Consider the following 22,221-nt stretch of genomic DNA (forward strand, 5'->3'; position numbering starts at 1 on the left):
ATTATTTCTCCAGTCTAGGAGCGGAGGTCTCTGGGACCACCAACTGATAAGAGCCGAGAACGGGACCCCACCCAGAGAACCAAGGATGCCTGAGATGGAGACAGAGATGATGACATGGAGGGATGAAGCGGCTGGGGACTTTGGATCCAGAGAGGGAAAGGAACCATGGGCTGAAGACTGAGTGTAGAGCACAGGCTTCTGGGATATGCCCTTTGGTCAGAAGACGATGCATGGAGGGGACTGGAACCATGGCAATGTAATGATACACGATGGAGTGAATATGGAACGGAGGTTCTCTCATGTAAACTATCATATAATTCACAATAAAACATTAAAAAAAAAAATTAGCCTGCTATATTTGGCCAAACATTTAAACTCATCGCTAGTGAGATGGCTGGGACTGCAGCAGATCTGTAAGACCAGACCAAATGATTTCATGGGCCTTGGGATCGGATTCTCCCCACCTCCACTGTACAGGGTGGTCACTATGATTTGGAACCTTCTAGATAGCAATTAACAACAACAACCATCTAATAAGTAGAGGTATTACTTAGAAAAGGTTCTTTTGCATCAAAAAATGAATTAAAATTACTCTATGAAAACTATCATTTCTTTTTTTGGATGTTTCCATTTAACTCTTAGTTTAAAACCTTCTTTTTTGTGTGTGCTTTTCTTTTAATATGGGTACCTTTTCTTAAGCTTTTACAACAATGGTCTTATGCAATATTTGTTCTTTCGTGACTGATTAATTCCACTCAGCATAATATCCTCAAGGTTTATCCATGTTATGTGGTAGTTTGCAGCTTCCTTGCTATTCTTCAAGATAGCACAGTATTAGTCCATTGTGTGTATGCACCAAAGTTTGTTTATCCATTCTTCCACTGATGGGAACCTAGGCTGTCTCCCATCTTTTTGCTACTGTGAACAGTGCTGTGATAAACATTGATGTAAATCTATCTACTTGTGTTCTGTAAAAACCTCTTTTAATGCTTATTTTCACAAACTGTGGGGACGACTGAATCTAGGGAACTATACAGAATGAATCCAGTTTCCCTATAATTCCTAGGATGATGACTTCTAAAATGGTAAAAATCAGAAAGGGTGAAAACAGACCAGACCACCAGCTAAGTGAGAACGAGAAGGCACTTCGAGTGACTGACTCCAAATATCGCTCCCAGTTAGAGAAGAGGATGCTGTTGTTAAGTGCCGTCGAGTCAATTCTGACCCATAAAGGAGGCCAAATGAAGGCCTTCAAGAAGCTATGAGATCTAGATTTTGTGGGGAGATTAGGGGGTAGGGAGTTCCCAGGAAAGGAAAATCAACAGGATCTTGGCTCGGGCTTGTAGCCCAGGTAGACAATGGTTCAGAATCAAAGGGAGGAGAAAGAAAACTTGTTAGAAACAAAGAAAACAGTAAGGTTGGACACTCACTCCTGGTTTGTCAGTGGTTTTTGTGGAGTTAATGGATGGTGGTGGTGGTGATGTGTCGTGGAGTTGGTTCTGATTCACAGTGACCTGGTATAAGGTTTCCGAGGTTGTAAATCTTTATGGGGGCAGAAAGCCTCCTCTTTCTCCCGGGGAACCGCTGTTAAGTTTTGAACTGCTAGCCTTGAGATTAGGAGTCCTGGTGTGGCAATGGCTATTAATGCGCTGGACTGCTAAGTCGGTTTGAGCCACAAGGTTGACTGTTCAAGTTCACCAGATGCTCCTCGGAAACCCTATATAGGGTTGCTATGGGGTCAAAACCGACTCGATGGCATTTACCAACAACAACCATCATCTTGAGATATGCGGCCCCGTGGCCTAGTAATCAGTTAGGTCAGGGCTAAGTATATTTTTTAGAAGCTACAGTGTGGCGCTATAGGATAAGCAATGGACCACAAAGTTGGTTTGAACAGCTAGGTTGGTGGTTCAAATCCTCCAACCTCTCCTTGGAAACCTTATATACAGTCACTAAGAGTTGGAACTGACTTGATGGCTCTTAACAACAATATAGTGGCCATCATAGCAATCGGTCAGCAGGTACAGCCTGAAGCAAAAGCACGTCTCCCATCGAGTCTATTAACACAGAACGCATCTATTTTTATTCTGTCCTGTGATACGGAATCCATGCCACCAGATCTGCTTACAGAATACATTTTCAGAGGATGCGTGTCTATGGTCCCAGCACACTTCTAGACTGGGTTTATAATGAATACTTGCAATCCCCAGCGTCTACTGCTGGACAGGTCACTAACTTCTCTGAGTCTCAGCTATCTATCTAACTAAGAGAACAGCATAACACCAATTACTTTAAGAACTGATTCTGAGACTCAAATACCATAATACATAAAAAAAATTCCTACTACTCAAACCTCAACTCGTCTGGAAACTGCCACCTGCCAATGGTGAAAATGATTTTTGACAACACGGATAAAAAGGAGCAGGCTAAAGCAGACTCTGAGCAACCACAAAATAAACACAACTACAATGCAGACAGCTCCTGGTGTGGCGCTGTAGGCTAAGCACCCTCTATAGAAACCCTACACGGGGTCACTATAGAGTCAGAACGCATTCGCTGGCACTCAAGGACTACAGCACATGTGTACAGGGAGGAAAGAGGTATGAGACAAGCCTTGCACTCTTACCTTGCTTTATTTCTAGACAGAAATATGACAGCTTATCAGTGTGGTACCCCCCCAAAAGCTGTAGCAACATAAGGGCATATATGTCCTCATGAATGCTGAACTTGTATAGAGTGTGGACTTTGAAAACTGAGATGTTACTGTCAGAACAAACCAAACTTCCCTAGAATCTCTATTCAACTTTGTTTTGCTCACGGATGCAGCCCTAGTGCACAATCGTCAACACTTTTTGGTAAATAACTAACTGTGAATACGTCCTGATATTCCATTAGACACAGCCTTATGGTTCGCAACAGAAGGTCAATTTATAATAAAGTGAAAGAGTCCCAAGAAAATACTCTTCTGGAATTCAGAAACTAAATGCCATGAACAGGAACCTGGAGAGGCATTCTCCATATCAAATGTTTTATACCTAGTGCCTTTAAGAACCTCAATTAATCACAACTATCAAAGGGAGTCCTGGTATGGCGCTGTGGGTTAGTGAGCCAGACTGCAAAGCCGTTTGAACTGCAAGGTCGGCAGTTCAAGCTCACCAGCTGCTCCTCGGAAACCCTATAAAGGGTCGCTATGGTTGGGAACCAACTTGACAGCACTTCACAACAACAACAGCATCAAAGACATAAAACCACGGGAAAAATGTTGACAATATCTATGATCATAAACTATGTTGGAATTAGAAGGGAAATAGATTAAGAACACTGATCCAATCAACTTAACTGGAAAAGAAACGCTTATGGGATCAAAATAGGGCAAAATGCAAAATAAATGTTATTGAAGAGTCTCATCTATTAAATAAAACAAACCAGAAACCACCAAATTAGCATCTGACAGCAACACTTGCCAATCAGCACAGAGATGTCCGTGGAAATTAGACTCCACTTACAGAACAGAAGTAAATGTTATAGATAAATAAAGCTGTAACATTTCTCAAAGGCTAAAATATAAAAGAAGATTCTTCCAAAGTAATCTCTGAATATAAAATAGAAAGTGCTGCCAAGCATCTAGAAATCCATTCCAATACTCTGAGTATAATCCCAGAACAGCCACACTCAGAATTTGTATTTGTTCCTTCCTGTGGGAAGAACAAACATGGTAGAAACAGTTCTGAAGACAGATCTCATGGCAGGGCTCAAGCGGGAAGTGCCACCACCACGGCCCTTCTCCAGTTGTTTCTCATGGCACACGGAATTAGTCGCCATGCCCTGGTCTCCTTCTAACTACAGTGCTGTCCCCCACCCCTAACGTGCCTCGACCGCTCACCTCTTTCTGCTCTAATCACCCAATTGCTTCTTTTCTTCAAATCTCTTCATGACCAATAAACCAACAGATGCTACACTACTTAATTCATCCTAACAACCCCTTCCCACTCTCAGTCCCTGAGGTGGAATATGCCTATTCAGTCAAGTATCTGACCCAAAAGAAGCCATGGTAGAAAAACTGTTAACAGGGTGACTTGACTTTGCTCTAAAATAAAACATCTTCAAGTAGGTTGCCAGGTCTCAAATTAGGGAATTCTATCTTCCCATTAAATTCAATACAAAAACCAAGGCTTCACAGAGAGACCTCAAAATCTTGAATGAGAAAGATACTGCAAGAGCAGCGAGCCCTGTTGATGTAAAAGACAAGCAGCTCGAAGTCTAATCGGAGCCAGGGGCATCCAGAGAATCCATGCCTTTCGACCACGCCAGCACAAAATGTACTCACTGAACAAACATTAACGGAGTCTAAGCTGTGAGCATCTCCCACCTGGACTACTGCTCGCTTCCCTATTCTGTATAACACAGCCAGAGCGATCCTTATAGCTATGGCTTTGCTCTAGAATGCATTGCTCTCATCCTTGAAGCAAAACCTAAAATCTTTATCCAAGGGCCACAATGTCCAACCCAATTCATCATCCACCTCTTGGACTTCAGCTGCACGGATGCCTGCACATGCGGGGAACACTTCTCGGGGCTGACTGCACGTCCTCTACTTCCACTGGCACTGCTGTCTCCCAAACACCTGCCATGGCATTCTCTCTCATTTGACTTAGGTCTCTGCTCAAATGCCCCCCACACATCCCCCAAATACCACTCCCACCCCACCATCCCCAACACTATCTATCCTTCTGTACTGTTTATGTTTTCCCACTTCCTTTAGCACTGCCTCGATTTTTTTTAAAAAAGTTTAATGGGAACTGAAAAAAAACTTAAAAGGGAAAAAAATGGGTTTAAAACAAACAATTCAATGCAAAGAATAAAAACCCCTCCAAGCAACAACAACCAAAGGGAATTGGTTCCAATCCCCCGGTTGGGGGGGGGAGGGGGGCAGACACAAAAACACTTAGGATTATATAATCAATTAAACAACCAAAGGGCACATTCTGCAAGCTTGCCTCCTGGCCACCAGCACAGCCTTCTCCTTCCCATGAATCTAGAATCTTCTCTCCATGTCCCTATTTCTGTCTCCATCTCTGGTGTTGCTACTTCTCTGGACAGGATCCCATATTCCGATTGTGCTCTTCTCCTTTGATGGTCCTAGGGTCCTCTGTTCCTGGACTGTAAGATTAACTACTCCCCCTTCACTTTTTATTACTAAACTTCTACTTTTACAGTTGTGCCAGGTACAATTAGTCATGATAACAATTATTCACTATTGAATCATAAGAATCTTATCCCATGTTCTTTCAAGCACTGCCTGGATTTTATAGATTGATTTGATTACTGTCTGCCTTACCCTGGTCAGAGAGTATCAGGGTCCTCTGCTCATTGCAGCACCCCCAGGTCGTCCCGTAAATGTGACTTGAATGAATGCACGCAATTTAAATATGCACTCTCCATGTGCCAGACACTGGGATAAAAAGATGAACAAATAGGACTTAGCCTTTTCCCTTGAGGAATTTAAAATCTAGCCATGAAGGCGATGGTGCATAGTGAATAGAATGAAATGATATGATCTTGATATGTTTGAGGGAAATGCCGGAGCAGAGTAGCTAAAGACAAGGCAGGAGAGATTGGGGTCAGATTGTGCAGGACCTTGAACTTCACTGTAAGGAACTGGGTCTTCATCGGGACGCTCACTCTGCTGGGATAAAAAGTAGGAATGGAAAAGGCGATGGATCTGAAATTAAAATGGACAGAATTAGAATGGACAGAACTTAGTGACTATTTAAGGAGCTCTGGTAGCGTAGTGGTTACGAAATCGGGCTGCAAACCGCAAGGTCAGCAGTTGGAAACTACCAGCTGTTCTGAGGGAGAAAGATGAGGCTTTCTGCTCCCGTAAAGATTTAAAGCCTCAGAAAGCCTGTACAGGGTCGCTGTGAGTTGGAACTGGCTCCACGGCACATAACAACAAATGACTATTTGGTAGGGGGAAGGGAAAGACACCAAAAATGAGGAGTTCTCCTAAGAATCAGATAATGCCACTGTTCAGAGAGGAAGAAGACTAAGGTGGAAGAAAAAGAAAACAAATCTGGCTTTATACAAGTTGAGTCTGAGAGTCTTCTATCAACACACTAGTCATGCTGATTTCTCAGGTGCCTGGAAAACCCTCGATTGGGAAAGTTTGGAATGCTGCTCCTTGGCTGCCTTCTTTGTCAGATGCTTACATCGTCCTAACTGAGCAGAGCCACACGCATCACACATAGGTGCCACTGTGTTGGCCAGGATTTAGTCATGCATGAAAATTCCTTAAATCTTCAGGCTTCAGTAAATCTGTATGTTTAACAGAATCGTTATCAAGCTTTCTTAAAACAAGGGATACCTGTTTTGCAGTGAAATCTCACACAAATGCAGAGATTTCCCAGGAATTTTTCCTAGTCAGTGGATTGAAAGTCCAATTCTAAATGGGGAGACAACATTATTTACAATTTTAAAACCAAAAAGTTCTCAAGGACAGGCATTACTGTTGCTTTCCACTTCTCAATGTCATGGATATCCCATGTGTATATACAAACACATGTACATACTGACATGAGGGGGTGATGTACAGAATGAAAGGAGGCAAATATTTTTTTTAAGTATTAACCACCCCCCCCCAAAAAAAAACAACAACAAAAAAAACACAACTTAAGTGTAACTTAAGGGCAACTGTATACAACCCGAATGTCACAATGTCTCCCAATTTGCCACCGAGGTTTTCCAGCACCTCAGACATCTGCCTAAAGGTCTGTTGTTGAAGGATTTCAGTGATCTCATTTCTCAATTCAGAAATCACCCTCTACACTTACAGCCTCCGGTTATTCGCTGAAAAGTAGAAGATGCCAAGATAAGTATGGGCTGAACTTTGCCCCTAGAGACTCCAGGACAGTTGAGATCAATGTAATATGCCCCTTATGGAATTACTGTCTAAAAAGGCTTACAACACAGAGGAGCTATGTGAAATGTTTTCCTAAATAAATAAAATTGCTGTACTACAAAAGACAACCGACTAGAAACAAGGAGTATCTAACACTATAAAACATTTCCATCTGCTTTATTGGAGGCAAAGAAATACAATTCATAAATACCTACTGCTTGGCACTGTCAATTTATTTTTCTTCCTATCTCTTATACGTTTGGTATGCCACATACATTGAAAAGAGGTAACAAGCAAAGAAGGAGATGGGAAATCAGGAATGTGTCTCAGGTGAAGGATGGGCAGGGAGAATTCTTAGGAACATCCAGGCAAGAGTCAACGTGAGGTGCAACCCAGAGAGAAGACGTTAATGAATCTTGAGCTAGATGCATTCTGGACAAAAACACTCTAAAGCTAGTAAAATTTGAGCATGATTGTCCCATTCAATGTTAGACTCAAATACAACATAATTTCACAGGGAAATAGAAACTATCTAGATTCAAAAGTCCTTATTTTATCTACAAGGACAACAAAGCTCCTGAGATGTAGGGATCTAACCAGATTCTGCAGCTTGTTATGACAGGGCCAGGGCCAGGGCCAGACCTGAGCTGACTGTTCCAGTACAGGGTTACTGTACTTATTTATTGATGTTCAACAGTTTAAATATATTAAACACTGTAGCACTGCCAACAACTACCAATAAAACAGGAAATTGGAAAGCTCAAAGGGAAACAGTTGTGGAAAATTCCTTATTAGGAAAAATATAAAAAGATATACACTTTACAGAAACTATTCCTCTGATTAAGGGTACTTCCTTAGAACAGGAATGGAATTATTTATAAAGGTACAGATATCTGAAAGAGTTGAACTTGTATGTGGTATGAATGACTTTCAGTAAATAATTTACTTGCATGTTAAACATTCTGATGAAAAGCCAGAAAACAAACTCATATAAACAAAACAACATCAGAAAAAATCCAGCAGTTGACTTGGCCTGTACAAAGGAAAAGTATAGGCTTCGTTTTCAATGAGCTTTTAGGAATAAAAGGTTATATAGGACTATCAAAAACTCAAAAGAAGGACTTAAGTTTGGCAGTCAAAAGAAAGTATTTAATAAATTCTGTGCATTCTGTATTACTAACGTCGATTCCTACACAACTAGCGTCTAAAAGAACAAAAGCAAACAAAATACAGTCTTCTACCCAAACAAATGCAGCTCAGACCAGTCTTGCCATTTTCAAAATTTACCTTAAACTTTACGACAGCCAAACGAGCCCTAAAATAAACATTGGCTACTTAAACAACATCCTTTTTCACAAAACCTAATGCTCCTTCCCTGGCAAAAGCTCAGCAACTGTTTTAATTTCCATTTCCTTATAAAACATACCAGGAAAATCTTCATCACTTCTGAATGGAAGAGTTCAGCATAACCTCTCAGTCTGCATTTTGTTTTCATGATTTAAGATGATTTCCTCACTAGTCATCCACATGGTGGGTCATAACACAGTCTACCAGAGAGACATTTAATTCTTTAACAAGCTCATTTCTAACCCCCATGCATATGGAAGTGATAAAGATGTTCCACTAAAGGGAAAATCGAACACCCAGTGACCAGCACCAAGTAGGTGATCAGTTTACAGGCAACCCAGCTAAACTACAGGCTGGAGAGGAGCTGTGTAGAATGTAGAGTTAGATACATGGAGTCCCTTTGGGTCTACATGTAACTAAAAAGGAGGTGCCTATTTAAAACCTCAAGAAAGCTGAAAGGAATAGCTACATAATGCTGTAAGTGCCAGTCATTCTAAAATGTGGAAATCCACGGAAAATAATCCACATTCCAGCTACCCGAAGAAAAGTCACATCCTAAAAGGTATCCTTTTCCCAATAAGCCAGCCCAGTCTGGAATAGCTGTTCTGAATTCTATGCATGAAACATCTTTAAACAGGATTTGCTAAAGTTCCAAAGTCCGACTCTGTGTGGGAAAAAGATATGCTGCCCTCACAGAGCTGTAGGATAATTGTCACATCTTTGCTTGATGGGTTAATAATAATAATACCCAGTCTGGCCAGTTTGTCTATGGGTCAATAACCTGAACTTTTTTGAAAGTCTCTTAGGATTTTCTGTCCTGTTAATTAAAAACAGAAGGACATCATCTCTGACTATTCTATCTATCATGCTGTATGAATCCTGGATCAAACAGGCAACAAAATGATACAGTGTTTTCTTAAATCTAGTTTTAGTTAGTTTAGCAGGCCATGCGGTTTAAGAAAAGACAAGGAAAGAATACGCTTTGATTCTCATTGCCTGACAAATTTCACTTCCAAATGAAAACTACAATCTGCAGCTCAAACCCCTCCCTAGTCACTGAATCTGAAAGCTTCTGCTTTACTTACTTGTATTTTAGGAGCAGCCACTGAATTAACCAGAGTCCTACAAGGATCATGCCGTTAATTTCACAGATAGAAAAGGCCCACTGCACCCGGTTAAAATGGTCAAAAAACGTGTCCGGTAGTGGAGGCTGCACCTCCTTAGGAGGTACTCGTTCATGGACGACCGAGATCATCACTGTGGTGAGAACGAAACAGGAAAGTGCATAAACAAAGGCCAGCAGAGTCTTTCCCCACTCCATGGGGTACTGGGAGCGCTCTGGCTCTGGCATGGGGATCTTGATCATCTCCTTCCTATACCCATTTGGCATCCCGTTGGGTTTGACCTTGCTGCTGAAGCTGCTGTTGTGGGAGGGAACGTCTGTGCCAATGCTGAGGTGCCCGTTGGCATGGCCGTTCTTGTGTGCTTCCATGTGCTGTTCCATTTTCAGGGTCTCTATCATGTCCAAGAGCCGCTGCCCGTTGTCGGAGGAGACTCGGCACAAGGGGGGTTTTCTGAAATCCTCCTGGGTTAGGTTGATCAAGTCCCGGCCTGTGAAATGTTCCAGAGGTTCACAGTATTCTGGCATAGCATTCTCTAAGAGCCAGTCGGCCACCTTCTTGGGTGACCAGGAAACCACTTCCTTCATTGTACTGGCAGACAGCATGTGGTCCCCAGCTTGCTGTTAGAAGGTCAGCAGACACTGTTCCTACAGGGCAGGACACCGTCCCTCCTTGGCTTATTCATTCTGTCAGGCCTCATGAGCAGAGGCTGGTTTGGCAAGATGGTTAGGGCAGTTTTTAAACACTTCATGTAGTTGTCCAGGGTTCTTGTGTGTCTGACCATTAATTCACCTCATTGTTGAGTCTTCATTCTGTGGAGTTAAGACAAAATGTCAAGATAATGGAACTCCAAGTCAAACCCCCTTAAGAGGGTAAGCCTACTGAACCTATCTGACGAAGAAATGTTTAAAGACGTATATAACACACAGCAACTTAACTGGAATCATAGAGGAGAATCATAGACATGTTGAGTTTGAACATCATCTGGATCCACTATTTTCTATAAAACCCAGTGATTCCCTTTTTAATTGAATGTGCTTGGGGTTCCAGATATGGGAAAGAGTTAGAAAAGCAGCCGCTTGGGTTAAAACACACGTGGCATGAAGGGTCAGGGTCCTGTCTGCTCTGACAGCCTGTAGTTAGAAAATATGAGTCTCTGAGTCCAACTTTTAAAATACTTAACTAGCTATGTGGCAATAACCAAAATGAGCATCTACAGAGGACAGTCATTTAGAATTCAAAGTTTTATGAATTTATATATGTGTTAAGTGCTGTCAAGTTGGTTTTGACTCATAGTGACCCTGTATAGAATTTCTGAGGAGTGACTGGTGGGTATGAACTACCAACCTGATGGTTAGCAGTCTGGCTTATCCTACAGTGCCACATCATGTATAATATTTAGACACATATGTAAACGATGGTACTTTGAAAAATTCATGGAAAAATAGGTTGAAAATATAATGGAATTTTTCCATAAACTTTTTGAAGCCCCCTATGGAGCTGACTCCATGGCACACCACCACCACCACCATTATAAATCCTGGTGTGGTGCTGCAGAATATTGCACTGGATTGCAAGGTTGGTGGTTTAAACCCACCAGTCGCTCCTCAGAAACCCTAGACAGGGTAACTATGAGTTGAAGTCGACTCTACGGCACTTAACAGCAACATTATAATTACAAATACATTTAATGAATAAAACAGTACATAAAATTACTAGAATGAAATACATCAAGTAATAACTGAAGATACAGTTGAGGGCTGAAGCATTTTCTATTTTTCTCCCACCTGATTTTCTTTCAAGGGACCCTGGTGAAACAAGTGGTTGAGCACTTGGCTGCTAACTGAAAGGTCAGCAGTTCAAACTTAGCAGCCATTCTATGGGAGAAAGTTGGGCAGTGTTTCTGTAATGATTACCTATCTTGGAGATCCTATGAGGACATTCTACTCTGTTTTCTGAGTCATAATCAACTCAATGGCAACCCATTTTCAGATTTAGTTTTTCTTTTATAAAGATGTATTACGTTTATTATCATTAAAAAAAAAAAAAACCCCAAAAATCCACCAAGTTACAAATAATCGACCTAATTGTAACAAAGCATCATGCTTGATCAAATATAGCCTTTGGCTTGAGCATCTTCCATGTATAACCCATATGCGAGTTTCAGCTTATTCATCTGTAAAATGGGGACAATTAAAGATCTATTTCATAGCACTGTTATCAGTATTTTACTAAGAAGCTATACATGAAAGTTAATGAAATGTAATTTAACTCAAAATTAATAATTTTCCAATGGATCTTTTGGTTTATATATCATTCCTTCTCCTCCCCCCCCCTTTTCAAATTCTGTGCCATTTCTGATAGCAATTGTCCATCATATCTTACTGTGAAAAAACTGCCTACTAGTAGGCTTCCTCCCTCCCCCTCCCCTGCCCAGTGATAAATATTGTAAATAACTTGCTCAGATTTGGAGGTTTTAAGAGCTGGAATTACTGATGATGGTTATCCTAAGTGTATTTTGTGGAAATTATTAGTCAGTTAGGCGCTGTCGAGTCAATTCTGACTCATAATAGCGATTCTATGTACAACAGAACGAAACAATACACGGTCCTACACCATCTTCATAATTGTTGTTATGTTGGAACCCAGGGCTGATACCTCTGTGCCAATCAACCTCATTGGGGTCTTCCTCTCTTTCATTGACCCTCCAACTTTACCAAGCACGATGCCCTTCTCCAGGAATTGGTCCCTCCTGATCACTTTTGTGTATTAATAATCCAATAAAATGTTCCATGCCTTTAAGGAAAAAAAAAAGTATTATGTGGCCAAAAAAAAAAAAAAAATCTAGAAATTGTAAGCTGTCATCTTTCTTGGGGACAGCAGTACACATTAGCATGTTAAAATCTACAGGAAATCTATCAGTGAAGAAACTTTACCAAGGTTTCTCAAATTGATTTCATCCTTCTCCCCAGCCGCTTCTTTCCCTGAAACTCACACTACTATCCTATGGAAGGCCCAGGGAAGTACTGACCTAAACAATCAAGAGTCCTACCATTGGCAGCAAGTAGCCCTGGTAGCACAGTGGATTACAAGCTGGGCTGCTAACCACAAGGTCAAATTTGCCAGCTGTTTCAAGAGAGAAAGATGAAGTTTTCTCCTCCCATGAAGATTTACAGCCTCGGAAACCCTACACAGGGTCGCTCAGAATCGGAACCGACTCGGTGGCACAGCACCACAACCCTCATAGTTGTCAGCAAGTGAAAACAACAGACACGAGCCCAGATCTTCTGAGTTTAAAGTCCAAACACAAGTCTACTAAAGCTCAAACTCTGACTCTGGAATGGAGATGGGTCATATGTGCACCCCAGTTTCCCAGTCCAAACAACCACCCAAATGGCTTAAAAGGTATTCCAAACTTCCAAACATGCCAGAGAGAGCCAGGCATCCAAAGCTCAGCACATTCCTCTGGACACTTGGCTGTGGGTGGGTGTGACAGAGCTTCCCAGGAGGAGCCTACGAGGACCATGTGCCTCGCTTTCCCAGTGCTCAAAAGGCACTCAGTCACTATCTACCTTATTTCTCAGGAAAAGTTCCTTAAACCTAGGTTTAATGGAAAACAAACCTACTACAAATACCTCTGATACTAAAAAGGGCTTTTAAAACAATTTGGCTGGTCAAGGAGAATAAAGGAAGCATTCTCCAGAGGGAAATATAAAACCTAAACGAATCTCTCTGACCACTTAAGAGCCACTGCAGAGCAACTTCAATTGGTACTCTTACTGCCTGGAGAGTGGTGAGAAGACATGCCCCAAATAGGAATCCTGGCAGCTTTGGCAGGAAAGGGGATCTCCTGGCATGATGCCCAAAGGCCTCTACTCAAATACTCCTCAGTACATTAGGACAACAGCCAAAGGAACTCTCAGCACCTTGAAGCGGCTGTAAGAACTCTAGAGAAAAATTCTCAGTGGAGAATTTATCCAGGCTCAGGGAAAAGGAACACAGAATTGGCTTTTGACATTTCATTCTTCCTTCTTTCTCTACTTAACGCAACAAGTCCAGCAGGGGAAACTGCCTCAGAACCAAAGAGACCAGGCCAGGGCCAAGATGCAATTTCACATCCCTATGATGAGAAGGAGCTCTGGTAGCGTAGAGGTTATGAATTGGGCTGCAAACTGCAAGGTCAGCAGTTCAAAACTATCAGCTGCTCTGTGGGAGAAAGATGAGGCTTTCTGCTCCCATAAAGATTTACAGCCTCAGAAACCCTGTACAGACTCCACTGCACCTAATAACAACATGATGGGAGGAATAGTCCTAGAATGTCCTTTTAAAAAGATAATACTCTGTGAAACTGGTGGTGGTGGTGGTGGTGGTGATGTGCTGTGGAGCTGGTTCCAACTCACAGTGACCCTGTATAGGGTTTCGAGGCTATAAATCTTTGCAGGAGCACAAAGCCTCATCTTTCTCTCACGAAACCACTAGTAGTTTTGAACTACTCACCATGAGATTAGAAGCCCAACTTGTAACCACTACACTACGAGACTGCTGTTGTTAAGTGCCCTTGAGTCAGTACCAACCCATAGCAACCCTGTATAGGGTTTACAAGGAGCGACTGGTAAGTCTGAACCACCGACCTTGTGGTTCAAACCAACCTTGCTGCCCAGTGGTTCAGTCTGCCGTACCATATAGGACCCCATGCAATGAGACTGTAAGCAAACAAAAAAATCAAATGATGGGACCCAATATAAAACCCAAACCCAAACCTACTGCCCTAGAATCGATTCTAACTCATAGCAACTCTGCAGGACAGAGGAGAACGGCCCCACAGGGCTTCCCAGGCTGGAAACCTTTATAGACACGCTGTCTTACCGTTCTCCGGCAGCAGAGCTGGCGGATTCAGATCTAAAGCCCTGCCCTCACTCTGCGCTTTCACATGCATCTTTCTGCAGATATTTACAGTCCAACAGAGTTGTCCTCGGAATCCTGGTGTGGTGCTGTGGGATAAGAACTCGACTATGGGATAAGCTGCTAGGTCAGTGGTTCAAGCTCACCAGCTGCTCCTTGGAAACCCTATACAGGGTTGCTATGAGTCGGAACTGACTCGACAGCACTTAACAACACCAGACTTATCCTCATTATAAGAGGCAGCAAAGAGGGCAGCTGTAAAGTCCAACCGCACAGCTCTGAATTTCACTTCTGCCCAAATCTCTGCATCTTTAGCTATAAAACCGGTGTGTTGAAAGAATCAAAGGAGCCCTGGTGGTGCAGTGGTTAAGTGCACAGTTGTAAACCTAAATACGGTTGGTTCAAACCCGCGGGAGAGCTCTGAAAGGTCACTTATGCTCTGCCCTATGGTTACGATGAGTCGGAATCGATGCAAGATCTCTCTACTGGCTCATTCTCCTCCTCCCTCACTGAAATGCCATCTGCTTTGCTCTTCAGGGAGTCTGTGCGTTTGCCATTACAGGTAGTCCTCACGTTGGAACAGTTTACTTGATAACACTTTCACCTTTACTCAAGACCTACATTAGTACCTATTTTCGCTAACCCAGAGAAATCTGAGGTTGTCGTTTGTACGGGGGAAAAAAAGGCAAGAAGTGAAGTTGGAGTTGAGCATTTGTGTTCTGCACTGAGCTGTAGGGAGCACGTGTCCTGAGCACTAAGGGTATGTTGCTAAGCTCCTTCCTCAGGAACTAGATGGGACATAATTTCTACTTTATGAGGTGCTATGTTGAGCATATCACTCCTGCTTTTACTATATGTTAGTGTGATTTCAGTGTTGCTTATGTGTTATTTGGTAGGTTTTTCTCATATAGTGAATGATAACTGCTTCTTCACTTTCTGCCATTTCAGCTTATGAAACATTGGTTTCACAGGAATGTTCTGTTTTCGGATAGTGGACAAAGCCTCTATTCCACCTAGCTCAGAGGCTTTTCAAACAGCCAGTTCCTTCTCAGCCTTCAGGACTCAATACAAAGTCCGCTCCTCAGAGAGGACTTCTCCCACCTCCAAGGAGGAGCAGCATGAGCCCCGCAAACCAGCCCACCTAGATCATTTCTGCTTCGAGGGGCCTTCAGGAGGGGAGCTTGAAGTTGCATCTACATGTCAAGCATATGCTGTTTGCAGATACTTTTAGAAATGGGGGAGTCAATGCAAATCATGGGGGGGGGTGCTAGAGCTCTCACCACCACTCATTTGGTGCCAGCACTGCCCACCCCTCCCCGTTCTTTTCCATCCTGTTTCCGTTTCCAGCCTTCACCACTCTCTGAAATTAGCTATTGCACAAAGTTTACTTCTAACTCGTTAGGGTTTGCTGTCTCATGGTTACATAACTACAAGAGAGTAGAAATCTTGACTCCTTTGTTTGCTGTAATATACAAAGCACTTGAGAGCTACAGCCTCCAATATGGCAGCCACCACTACTACACAGAGTAATAAGCAAAGATCCCATGGCTGCTGAGCTAGTAGTTGACTGTTTAACCAACGGTGTCACCCAGGGACTCTTAAGTGCCTCTTACATATTTGCAATTACATATTGAAGAGCACAGACCTAGATCAGACATTGGTTCATGTTGTTGTTGTGTGCTACTCATGGGTCTGAACCACTGACCTTGTGGTTAGTTCAGCACAGACCTTACAGTTCTACACCAGGCTCATGTTTGTTGTTGTTACGTGCTGTTAAGTCGATTCTGACTCACAGCAGACCTGTATACAGTAGGAGCAGCTAGTGGGTTTGAACCACTGACCTTGTGGCTGGCAGTCCAGTGCTGATCCTACAGAGCCACATCAGGAGTCTACACCAGGTTCACAGTAGGCGCTTAATAAAAACCCTGTTGTTGTTAAGTGCCATTGAGTCAGTTCTAACTCACAGCAACCCTGTATAGGGTTTCCAAGGTATGGCTAGTGGGTTTGAACCTCTGACCTTGGAGTTTATCCTACAGCACCACACCAGGATTCCAATAAATAACCTTGCTGGTCTTGTTAAGTGCCGTCTAGTCAATTTAGACTTATAGCAATCCTGTATAGGGTTTCCAAGGAGCAGCTGGTGGGTTTGAACTGTATAGTCCTTGTGGTTTGCAGTCCAGTGCTAATCCTACAGCACCACACCATGACTCTAGTAAGTACCCTTGTTGTTGTTGTTGTTAAGTGCTGTCGAGTAGGTTCCGAATCATAGCGACTCTGTATAGGGTTTATCAGGAGTGCTGGTAAGCTTGAACCACCGACCTAGTAATTTTAAACAGTTTTGCAGTCTGGTGCATTAACCCACAGTGCCACACCAGGACTCCCTTGTTGTTGTTAGGTGCCATCGAGTCAGTACCAACTCATAGTGACCTCATATGCACAGCAGAACAAAATATTGCCCGATCCTGGGCCAACCTCAGTACCGCTGCCACGTTTGGGTCCATGGATGCTGCCACTTGGCCAATCCATCTCATTGGGGGTCTTCCTCTTTTTCTCTGACCCCTCCATCTTACCAAATATGATATCCTTCTCCAGCCACTGGTCCCTCCTAACAATATGTCCAAAGTATGAGAGATGAAGTTTGGCCATGTTGGCTTCTAAGGAGCACTCTGGCTGCACTTCTTCCAAAACAGATCTATTGGTTCTTTTGGCAGTCCACTGGCACTTTCAATATTCTCCTCCAACAGCATAACTCAAAAGCACCAATTATTCTACAGTCTTCCTTATTCACTGTCCAGCTTTCACATGCATATGAGGTTATTGAAAATACCATGGCTTGCATCAGGCGCACCTTAGTCCTCACGCTGACCTCTGCTCTTCAATACCAGGACTCCCCAGTGCTCAATAAATACTACCACTGCTGCCACTGTCATCCTCAAAACCAGGAGACTGACTTTTACCCCTATTTCCTTATTTTAATGAAAATTAAGTGTTTTGTGGTTTTTTTAAAGCCAAAAATGAAGTTGAAATTTTACAATAAAAGGGTTTGATATAGGTGTATGTAGTGAAAAACTTGAGTTTTCTGTGTATTGTATAGCAAATGCCCCAGTATTTCTAAATGAAGGAGCACTAATCTTGCAAAGGCAAGTTCATTAGACAGTTTCTGATAGCCAAAGAAATCGAGGGCTTCCATTAATTAACACAGATGAAATGATTCCTCAAGATGAACCCTGTGCTCCTCCATAACTTGGAATCCTCTATTTACTCAGTGGAAGCAAGTCTAAATTCTTCCCTTAGGCTTTAAGGTCCTCCTTGCTAAAGGCTTTCCTCAATTCTTATGTTACTACAATCTGTGGCACACAATGTAACGTAATGGTCTAATGAATATGATGTGACAGAAAGAGTACTAGTCCTGTGAGTCTGACAGTCCACAGGTAAGACCCAACTCACTATTTGTTTTCTTGAAAAAGTCCTTTAATGTCACCAACTCTCAGTTTTCTCTGGAGAATACAACTCCCTTTCCTATCTTTACACAGGCTGCTAGTGCTATGAGGATCCAATCATAACTTAAAATGAGAGCTTTTTCATTATGTTAAGAATGTCATATTTATATGTGATTATGAATGTGTTCTTCTTTGGTTCATTTTTTAGATGGGTGGCGCTATGAGCTAATGTGCCAGACTGCAGAGTTGTTTGAACTACAAGGTCAGTGGTTCAAGCTCACCACTTTCTCCTTGGAAACCCTATATAGGGTCACTATGGGTCGGAATTGACTCGACGGCACTTAACAACAACAACTTCCTTTCTGGAGTCTTGGTGTGGTGCAGTTGCATAAAACACTGGACCACAAGGTCCATTTGAACCATAAGGTTGGCAGTTCAAACTCACCAGCCACTTCTAGGAAACCCTATACTGGGTCGCAATTAGTTGCAACCAAGTCGACGGCACTTACCAACAACAACCTCCTTTCTTATACCCAGTTAGGCCCATGGTTACTTTTCATAAATATTTGCTGAGGTTGCCACATCCAAATGCATTTTTTGAGATGATCATTCCAACATGTGTAAAGACAGCCTTCCAAATTTCATGAGAAAACAAATCTTTATTTCTCAAGCAAACTCTGAAGGTTGATAATACAAGCATATACACAGTGTACATTCCTGTAGTTGGTGATGAAATTGTGTGAAAGGGAAAAACACTAATTTCTATGGCATGAACTACTGGGAAGCTAATTCAAAGGCTACTACTTAAAGATGGGGACTTACTCAGAGAACACAGAGCCCAGGTTTAAAAGGAGAGGGGAGACAATCACCTTCCCCTGAAGCTGCACACTCAATTTAGAATCTACTGAGGGTAAAAGGCCAAGGGAGACAATCACTTTTCCCGGGAGCTACACACTCAATCTATTAAGGCAACTTTGAAAAGTAAAAGGCAACATTTTCACATGTAAGTCCAGGAGATGGTATGTTGAACTAGGTTCAGAAAACACAAAAACTACTACCACTATCACACAGAAAAATCACCTTGAATCTACTCCTACTGACCCATTACTGGGAGAAATGATGAAGCCATTCATAGTTTCAAATTATAACGCTTATTTTTCAGAAATGGAAAAACAGTAACATGAGCCTTCTTATAAACTTTTTATTACAAAACACCACAAAGTTTGAGAGACAGAAAAGGTGCTAGACTTTAGTTAAATCCCTAATTTTTAGAGATGAAAAACCTAAAGTTTAGTGTAATTATGATTCATCTAAAATCTCACAAAAGTAGGCACTGAGGCTATGCTGAGATTCTTGATGTTTTTCAGAATTCTCAAATAGTCTTTCTGAAAAATATTCAATAGCCTCAAAGATAAGAGCATGCAAGGATGTTGTTGTTGTTGTTGTTAAGTGCCATCGAGTCGGGTCCGACCCATAGCGACCCTGTACAGGGTTTCTGAGGGTGTAAATCTTTACGGGAGTAGAAAGCCTCATCTTTCTCCCGCGGAGCGGCTGGTAGTTTCGAACCGCTGACCTTAAGGTTCACAGCCCGATTCGTAACCACTACGCTACCTGAGCCATTTTTTTTTTTTTTAAATAAGAGCATGCAAGGATAGTCTAAAAAAAAAATGTTTGGGACCTCTGGGATAGAAAGAGGAATAGGATGTGTTCATCACAAATTCCAAACTCAGCAGTGTTTTCGATCTGGCCTTCACTGTGTGAACAAACATGTCTACTAAATTCAATTTATATTTGGCTCCAATTCTTATAATAGATGTTTCAGGCTTTTCTATTATAAAAGCCACCAGAGACTATGTCATGACGTGGTATATACTATTTATAGTGAATTATAAAAGCCAGATCTTTAAAAACAGAGAAGTAAGTTAAAAACAATCATTCTGGTAATGGCGAAAATATTAAATGAAATCGCGAAATAAATTATGAAATTTCTTTCATACTTGTATAAAAAGAATCTATTATATTACCTTGTTAACTGGTATTCTGGAAATAAGACCGTGTTGTGTTAGAAAAATCCTACCATCTACATTACACATTTAACCCATGTTTTTAAGAACTAGAATATCATAAAGTGAACACTATAACTATTCACGGAGCATGCAGAATTCAGCATTAGAAGATCTGAGTCACTGACTTACACTCAACCGCAGTGCCTCAGTTTTCTGTAATGTAACCATTTACTGGGTGTGACTGGATCTTTAAAGACTCTCATGAATTATAAGGTTTTTAAAAGCATGATGGTCCCAAGACTGAACAAACACAGCTGAAATGTCAATGAGGAAACTGCATGGAAGTTCTGGATGATGACAAATAAAAGACGAAGTGCTTGCATAATTAGTATTATAGACATACACAGGAGTTTCAAAATGTTCTTGGAAAAACGTAATTAAAAGATAATGGAATTTTTCCATGATCATTTTAAAGCCTCCTTGCATACTGAAGTAAACTTTCTGCTTCATGCATCAAATCATAAAAACACAATCAAAGGTAACATGGAGTATAGATATAATTTTGAAGCCCAGTCATGGAACAGTTAACAGGTCTGACTGCTAACTGAAAGGCTAGAGGTTTGAGTCTGCCCACCTAGGAAGAAGTTGCAGGCAATCACCTTCTGAAAAGACCAGTCCCTGAAAACTCTATGGAATATACTTCTACTCTGATATATATGGATTGACATGAGTTGAAACCACCTCAATAGCAACGGGTTTGTTTTTATATATGATTTTTCTCTTAACAGCTTATGTTGTTGTTGTTGTTAAGTGCTGTCGAGTTGGTTCTGACTCATAGTGAACTCGTATAGGGTTTTCAAGGAGCAGCTGCTGGGTTTGAATTACTGAACTTGTGGTTAGCAGTCCAGTGCTTATCCTACTGCACCATACTAGGATCTAATCAACTTAATATGAGATCACTATTAGGTGGCATGTAATGCTCAGTGTAGACTTTTTAACATTATCTGTGCACATCCTGTTTAAAAGAAGTACAAATTGAGTTGATATTCTTTTATCATGCAACAGTCTGCCTCTTTGGAAAAGTTTCAAATTTACAACTTCATATGTATTAGAAATATCTATTAGAACTTTCTATAAAAGTCAATAACAACATCTAATTGATCTGTTTAAGGCAATGGCAGACACTGAAATACTCATATGAGACAGGAGTTTAATTCTTTTCTAACTCAATTTGAATATTCCAGTATACTCTTCAAACCAATTTCAGTAACCATAGATTTTTGTTGTTGTTATCTAGCTTCAGAAGAGCTAACTAAGAAATCATAAAATTGTGGAGAGAAAAACGTATTTGAACACCAAAAATGACAAAAGTAACAATGACATAGCTTCAACTGAAGGATATACAGATTTTTTTTTCAATCTACAGTTTTTAGAAGATTGCTTTTGGTGCCTTAACCTTTAAATTGTCATTATGTGCAGAATTCACAATTGCATAATCCAACTCTGGTTAGCAAATGAAATCATTTCATATGAAATGGCTCCTGAACTGTGTATACACTGACCTACTTTGCTTAGGTATGCAACGAAGGGCTTGGTGAAGGGTACGTTTGGCTTCTGGTCTACTTGTTGTTGTTGTGAAGTGCCATCAAGCCGGTTCTGACCCACAGTGACCCTGGATAGGGTTTCCGAGGAGCAGCTTGTGAGCTTGAATCACTAACCTTGCAGTTCAATCGGCTTTGCAGTCTGGTGCCTTAACCCACAGTGCTACACCAGGACTTTGGTCTACTTAGGCTATTAGAAAAATCTTGTTTAATGACATCTTTTGGTCTCCTTTGAGCTTTGTTTATTTACTGATGTTTCATATTTAGATTTCATAATACCAAAAATATATTCTTTTTCAGAGGTTGCCCTATAACTTACCCAAATGATAGCACACTCCTGTAATTCTATAAAAGGCCTATTCTAATGTAGTTTCCCCTTCGATGTTCTGGAGGGAGACAAGTTTTGGATGCAAAATTACTAAGATATAACAAAAAGACACAAAACCATCATGTCAATTATAAGACATAACACATGGCTCTAGTTTACTCAGAGTATAAAATATAAAACTTGCATCCATTTCATGGATGCTCTCCATCCTCCATCACCAGTAAGACCAAGTAGTTCCAACCCCCACACCTTGAGACATTCTGTAACCGAATATGGAGTCCTGGTGTGGCGCTGTGGGTTAATGTGCCAGACTGCAAATCTGTTTGAACTTCAAGGTCAGCGGTTCAAGTTCACTAGGCTGCTCCTTGGAAACCCTATACAGGGTTGCTATTGGTTGGAATCAACTCGATGACACTTCACAACAGCATAACTGAATATACATAGTTAGTAACTAGCAATTTCTAAGACTCATTTGTCATGGTAAAATATTTGAAAAAGCCTCAGAGTTCTAGAGTAGGAACTAATTTAACATGTCATAGAACCTCCAACTAAGACTGTACAGTGTTCCTATATTTACA

The 22,221-nt window shown here is 41.4% G+C and overlaps 1 protein-coding gene across 1 annotated transcript in view; it reads right to left on the minus strand.

The window, feature by feature from the left end:
* SGMS1 (sphingomyelin synthase 1) overlaps positions 1–22,221 on the minus strand; it is a 149,192-nt gene that overhangs the window by 32,431 nt on the left and 94,540 nt on the right. Inside the window, exon 4 of the mRNA XM_006831113.1 lies at positions 9,331–10,171. Within this exon, the coding sequence (XP_006831176.1) occupies positions 9,331–9,971 (641 nt within the window). The 5' untranslated portion in view covers positions 9,972–10,171. The remainder of the gene's footprint in view (positions 1–9,330; positions 10,172–22,221) is intronic.

This window comes from Chrysochloris asiatica, unplaced genomic scaffold, assembly GCF_000296735.1.
Source record: "Chrysochloris asiatica unplaced genomic scaffold, ChrAsi1.0 scaffold00003, whole genome shotgun sequence".
Classification (NCBI taxonomy): Eukaryota; Metazoa; Chordata; class Mammalia; order Afrosoricida; family Chrysochloridae; genus Chrysochloris; species Chrysochloris asiatica.